Genomic DNA, 6,416 nt, shown 5'->3' on the forward strand with positions numbered 1-6,416 from the left:
CTTTGAAATGCCTTGGTAAAGGCAGCACCTATGGCGAGCCCCATGGTGTGAACAGTCCCTACTCCAGCACAAAGCCTGACAAACTCAGAGAGGTCACTCTCGTTTTTATGTGGCCAGAGGACATCTTGACATGCCGGGTTAGCATTTTCAAAGGCAAGATGTTTAACAAAGGCACTTTCACTTTCACTAGGCCCAAGAAGCCTTTCTGCAGCCAAGTTAAGCCGCGAGACAAAGTCACTGTAGGGTTCATCTGGCCCCTCTCTAACTTTTGCCAGAGAAGTAGTAGTCAATCCCTTTTGAGGGAGACGCTTCCAAGCATAAAGGCCAGCATTTTGAATTTGTGCCAAAAGTCCGGTAGGAAAGCGCGCCTGGTTAGCATTGGTATCAAAGGGCACATTACCCAAAAGTTTAGTATAGGTCCAGGTTTTTGAAGATGTTTTAGCCAAATTTTTTTGCCTGGTCTCTCTACATTGTTCCTTAAAGTCCGCATTCCATAAAACAAAATCACCCCCACTAAGGGTTGTGAGGGCCAGAAACTTCCAATCATTAGGGGTGAGCCAGCTCGCACTTTGGTTTTCTAACAAGGCTAACGTATAAGGGGCAGTCGGGCCATATTGGGCACATGCATTTTTAAGCTTTTCAACAAACCGGAGGCTAAGCCTCTTATACTCTTGGCCTTTTTTCTGGGTGGGTTGTTCCTCTTCATCCCCAGTATCCTGTTCCTCATCTTCCTTTTCCTCCTCTTCTGATTCGTCCTCCCCACCCTCTGAGATCCTATCTGTCTGGCTCTGAGTTTCTGGAAAGGCAAGGACTGATTGATGGCATGATCTAATCTTAATTTTATTAGGCGGTTTTGGCGTATCAGCCAAGGCCAGTGTGCGGAGTTCATAATCAAGGGACCGCAGTTGTTTTAAAAGTTGAAGGTGTTCTCGCCTATGTTGAAGGGCCTCACGTAAAGGTGCCAGGTTAGGTAAAGTGGGGAGAGAAAAAAACATCTGGATCTGGAGGGGCAGTGGGCCCTTTAAGGGCCTGGCCACAAAAGGAAGGGATTTTCAGTAAATTGACCAGCAGTCATATCTAATACAACCGATGGGCAAGCCTCGGGGGGCCAAGAGGCAATTTGGAGAACCTCCTCTCCCATTTTTACAAGTTTTAAAATTCCACTATCAAATAGAGAACATTTCAAAACTTCATTAATCAAATTCCAATAGGAAAAGGCGATAGCTAGAAACTTTTCTGAACCAAAGATTTCATAATAATCTTTTAAACAATCTCGTACTCTTTGCCATCTTTTTGCATCTATGATTCCTTCAAGTCCTCTATGAATGAGAAAAATAATTCTAAATCCTTTTTCTTAACACGCGTTCCCGTGTCTTGAAGGCCTCCTTGAGGTCTGACAGAAATAGATCACGTGGTGATGACATTGCTTGTCCCATGGTGGGTCACTCACCACGCGCTGTCCCCACTCTCCTCCTGGATCTGTCTCTTGGCGAGGTCTGTTGAGGCGATCTCACGATCTCGGACTGTACTTGGCCAAGTTTTCCAGGAGGATGATGTTCCTTCCTTAGTCAGAGGCTCGAGTCCCACGTTGGGCCCCAGTTGTCCCGACCCGCAGGATTTCAACGAGGGCAATGAACCTAAGGGAGAAGGAATGAAGGGACAAGAGACACAAAGAAGGACAGCAAGACAAGGATTCTGATCAAGCTGCCAAATTTTATTTTTCACACAAGGCTATTTATATGCTTGGACTTAGGGCGTGGTGAAAAGGTGGTCATTAGTAGCTGCAGGGTGTTTACTTTAGGGCATGGTGAAAAGGTGGGATTCTGTAAACTCAGCCTCAAGATGTTCCAGTGAGATAGTTAAGCCTATTATGTTGAGAGACTTCACTTTTGGCTCCCCACAACAAAAATACTTGTAGGTGGAAGTGGCGCTGTGGCTCAAGTGGTAGAGTGCTAGCCTTAAGCTGAAGAGCTGAGGGATAGCGCCCAAGCCCAGAGTTCAAGCCCCATGACTGAGAAAAAAAAACATGTAGAGAAGAAAGAGAGACAGAGAGACAGAGACAGAGACAGAGATAGAGAGAGAGAAAATAAACACAAGGTATGCACATAATTCAGGACATGTCCAAGGGAGCAACTTCCTCTAACTAGGTTCCCAATTGTCATCTTGTCATTTTTCTCCATCCCTCACTAGTTCATTCAGATCAGAAACCATGAGTACAATGATCCATTAAGGAAACCGGAGCCCCAGTGGCGGGACCCCAAACTCCTGCTTCTGATCACTGCCTGCACACAGGACCACATTCTTAAGTGCTGCTGCAATACTGCACCTCTAAACTATAGCAACATTTCTGAGCTGTTGTCTTTCTGTAGCATTGCTCACCTCCTCTAATAAATTTGGCAGAGAATTCTTATCACTAGATAAATAAAAGACAGACCATGAGAACCTTTAGAAAGAGAAAGGTTCAAAGGGATGGGTAGTTAGTTACATGGAAGAAAGAAGCTCACTAGGTGATACCTTAAATTTCAGTTGCTTTGGTAGAGGCAAGAAGAAATATCCAAGAGATCTGAAAATGTGCAGGGAGCCTCAACTCCTGAAGTGCTGGAACAGTATGTGCCTTTGCAAAGGCCATGACTGTGCACAGCCTCAAGAGCTCTCTGGGCTTGCAGCTACTGGACAGGAAGACAGAGGCCTCCGTGGAGATGTCACATAGCATCACGGTGGGGGCTGCTGGGTGGGGACACAGAAGCTCCTCCTCTGCTGCATTCTGCAGGACAGAGAGCTGGGAGCACCTCCTGCACTGCCTCACCATGGGCACCAGCCTGCCGTCCTGCGTGTCCCTGTGTCTCCTGGGGATGGGTGAGTCCTCACATCCCCACCATCTCCTTGTCACATCCCCCCAAGGTCATCTCCACTGTTTCCACCCAGATTCTTTGTCTTTCCCTCCACAGCACTCACAGAAGCTGGGGTCACTCAGTCTCCCAGATACAAGGTCACAGAGAAAAGCCAAGCTGTGTCTCTTTGGTGTGACCCAGTTCCTGGTCACAATGCCCTCTTCTGGTACAGGCAGAGCCCGGGACAGGGCCCAGAGAGGCTGCTTTATTTTCAGAACAAGGCTATGAGTGAGGATGCCCAGTTGCCCAAAGATCGGTTTTCTGCACAGAGGCCTGAAGGTGCAGACTCCACCCTGAAGATTCAGCCTGCACAGCTGGAGGACTCAGCGGTGTATCTCTGTGCCAGCAGCTTAGACACAGCCAGGCAGGGACCGTTTCCTGCTGTGCACAAAGCTCTGTGCTTCTCTGCCTCTGTGCAGCTCAGAGCTGCCCTGCACAGGGCCTGTGCTTTCCTCGCCATCTGAGGAGGAAGGAGGAAGCCCATCTTCAGATGGAGGCTTCACTCATGTCAGGAGAGGGCAGGCATTGCTTCTTGAGACATGAGTGCTGCAAACGTGTGAAAAGGATACCTGAGGGACTGGAAGCAATCAAGAACCCCAAAGTGACAGTCCCTCAGGAGACACCTGGGTGTCCCAGAGCTCAGATGTACCTTGTTCATTAACCATGCACTCCCAAAACACACAGCCAACTCAGTACCATAGAATTGGTTGATATGCTCAACTGTTTTGCTGTTTCTCTGTGGCTCCTGAGTGACTGAATGTGAGCCTTGCTGGCATCTTTGGCATTAGCTTCTTGGTCTAGCTTCCAAACTTTCCTTCCATGTGGATTCTCCTGCATTTTCTGCATTATTTTATAGATTTTCACCCTCTGCTCATATGCAAATAATTTAAAAATAATATTGTTGTGTTGATAATGATGATGATGATGATGATCATTTATGTATTTTTGCCAGCAATTTCACAACTGCAGAGAAATGCACAGCCTATACCGAAGTCTTGATTCAAACCAAATTCTGCTTTTACTAGAGCACTCTTAAGTTTTTTCATTGGGACCCTCCCAGCTCTGCACTGTTTTAAGCTTGGGTCAGATGGTGGAGAGGGAACAGTGCATTACTGAAAAGTCATTGACTGGGAATGTTCTGAAGGTGTTCTCTCTTTCCCCAGCCCATCCTGCATCTCTTCCCTCTTCATCTAGCCTACCTGCAGGCAAGATAAGTCTTGTCAATCACTGATCCTTACCTAATAAACTTTTCTGACAAAACCAGTCATGGGATGGATCAACATGACCATTAACCATGTCTTTAGCATGGTTGTTACTTGTTCTTTCCTATCCTCCTATGTGACTTCTCACAGGTACTAAGTCCCTCATGGTATAATTTCTAGATCATCTTTAGTGTCTTTGAACATAAAAAATAAGATATTTAGGGAAGAGTTTGCCTTATTATTTTCACCTCTGAAAGCAGAATGGAGATCTGACAGCAGGAGGCCCGGAAATATCCACTGAATGACTACAACAAGGAATTCAGGATGGGAAAAAAACCGGGGCTAAGCTTTCTGACATTACAATTATAGTCAAGATTCCATATCTAGGATTGACTGTGAAAGCTTAATCTTAAAGACCGTGAGACATAAGTGTTATACTGGAAGTTTATATAATTTAACATATTTACAATAAACATTTGGACTGAGTGTCACTAACACTCATATACAAATCTAAGAGTGAGCCAGAGAGAACAAAGTAACACTAAGACAATTTGTAGCTATCAGTCCTTTACAAAAATGTTGGATTGTGGCCTGGGAAGGTGGCTCAGTCATAGAGCACTTGCCTTGCATGCATGAGGAACTGGGTTTGATTCCTCAGCACCACATATGCAAAAAAAAAAAAAAAAAAGCGAGAAGTGGCGCTGTGGCTCAAGTAGTAGAGCACTAGACTTGAGCTGAAGAGCTGAAGGACAGCGCCCAGACCCAGAGTTCAGGCCTCACGAACGGACCCTCCCTCAAAAAAATGTACAATTGTAAGTAAGAATTATCATCAAAATCAATTATCCACAAGTAATTGTCACTATTTGTAATACACCTAAAACTATGTCCATAAGATACTTTATAAATATTTGAAAGTCATTGCTTAATGTCCTTCTCTTTTTGTTCAATTTTATGAAATATATGTCACCGGAGGTGTTAAAAGGAAGTTTAAAGATCCAAACAGCAGTATCATCTACATTGTACCTTCCTTTGAGGCTTATAAACAACATGTGTCAATTTATACTCACACCAGAGGAATAGCAGACTTTCAGTTTGTTCTCTGGTAGATTTACAATTGTTTCAGTGTTACTTGTCATTTTTACTGTTTGTTGATTAATTGCATATATGTACATACTACAACATGGCAATCTAATACATATCCTCTCTTAAATAATTTAAAATAATTTTTGATTAAGCCATTGTAGGTGCACAAATTTATGGATATCATAAATAACTATTTCCTGTTCAATATTTTGAAAAGCACAAGTTCTTAAGAACAAATCTCTCCATTTCACCCTTTTTTAGATGGTAATCCATATTTGATACTGGTTTAAGACAATACGATTTCCAAATGACCTTGCTTTCCTATATTTCCTTGTAAAAGTTTTGAATTACCACTCTCACCACAATGTCTCAAGTTATAGTTGCTAAATCCATAAAAGACAATGGAGTTATGAAAGTGATAATCCTACCCCACAGGTTGGATTGACTAAACTAAGAAAGAAACAAGAAAGACATGGAAGGGAAAAACATACCAAAATGCAGACACCAGATAAACAGTCCAATCACATCTGAGCAGTATCAATGTTCTTATTAAAAGGCATGGACATTGCATCTAAGTAGAAGACCACTAGAACATTCATTTGTGTGAATATGTGAGGTTTGGAGTTCAATTCCCCAACAGCCCCAAAAATAATCAAAACAAGAACAAATAATTGCAACAAATCAAGATGTCCCCTACAAGAAATTCAATCTTGCAAGTATAAAGAAACAGGACAGAAAAGTAAAGAGACAGGAAAAAGTAGCACACTAATACTAATGGCCCAAATCAAGACATTAACATCAATGTTTCAGAATAAATCATATCACTTTAGAATTACATAATACATTTTGTTATATATAACATGTATTATATGTACTATGTCTATTATGTCTGTTTTATGAAAATGTATTTGGGAAGTATATTCATAATTCAAAAAATTTCTAGTTAGAAAGAAGACATGATCCAACCTAAAAATTAGCCAAAGAGTTGATAGGATCTTAAAAATGGAAGATACACAAGCAGGCAGCTTCCTCTTCATATGACTGCGCCATTTGCTGCGGCAGCCATGGAGAAGCCTTGTTGACTGAGGGAATCCACGGTTCTTCCCTTCTGGGCATCACCAGGGTCAAAGACAATGACTTGCCTAGGTCACAACATACTGATGTCACCTGGCATGTAATCACTCTTGGGTTTCTCCATGCTTACCACAGTATATGAAGGAAGGAAGGACTTTTCTTCTCA

At 42.9% G+C, this 6,416-nt stretch overlaps 1 protein-coding gene across 1 annotated transcript in view; it reads left to right on the top strand.

The window, feature by feature from the left end:
* Nucleotides 1–2,627: 2,627 nt before the first annotated feature.
* Nucleotides 2,628–6,416, top strand: part of LOC105989485 — a 9,488-nt gene continuing 5,699 nt past the window's right edge. The window contains exons 1-2 of the mRNA XM_013021575.1: nt 2,628–2,856; nt 2,949–3,335. Coding sequence (XP_012877029.1) covers nt 2,628–2,856; nt 2,949–3,335 — 616 coding nt within the window. The remainder of the gene's footprint in view (nt 2,857–2,948; nt 3,336–6,416) is intronic.

The sequence above is a fragment of the Dipodomys ordii genome, unplaced genomic scaffold (genome assembly GCF_000151885.1).
Source record: "Dipodomys ordii isolate 6190 unplaced genomic scaffold, Dord_2.0 Scaffold56, whole genome shotgun sequence".
NCBI classification, from domain to species: Eukaryota; Metazoa; Chordata; class Mammalia; order Rodentia; family Heteromyidae; genus Dipodomys; species Dipodomys ordii.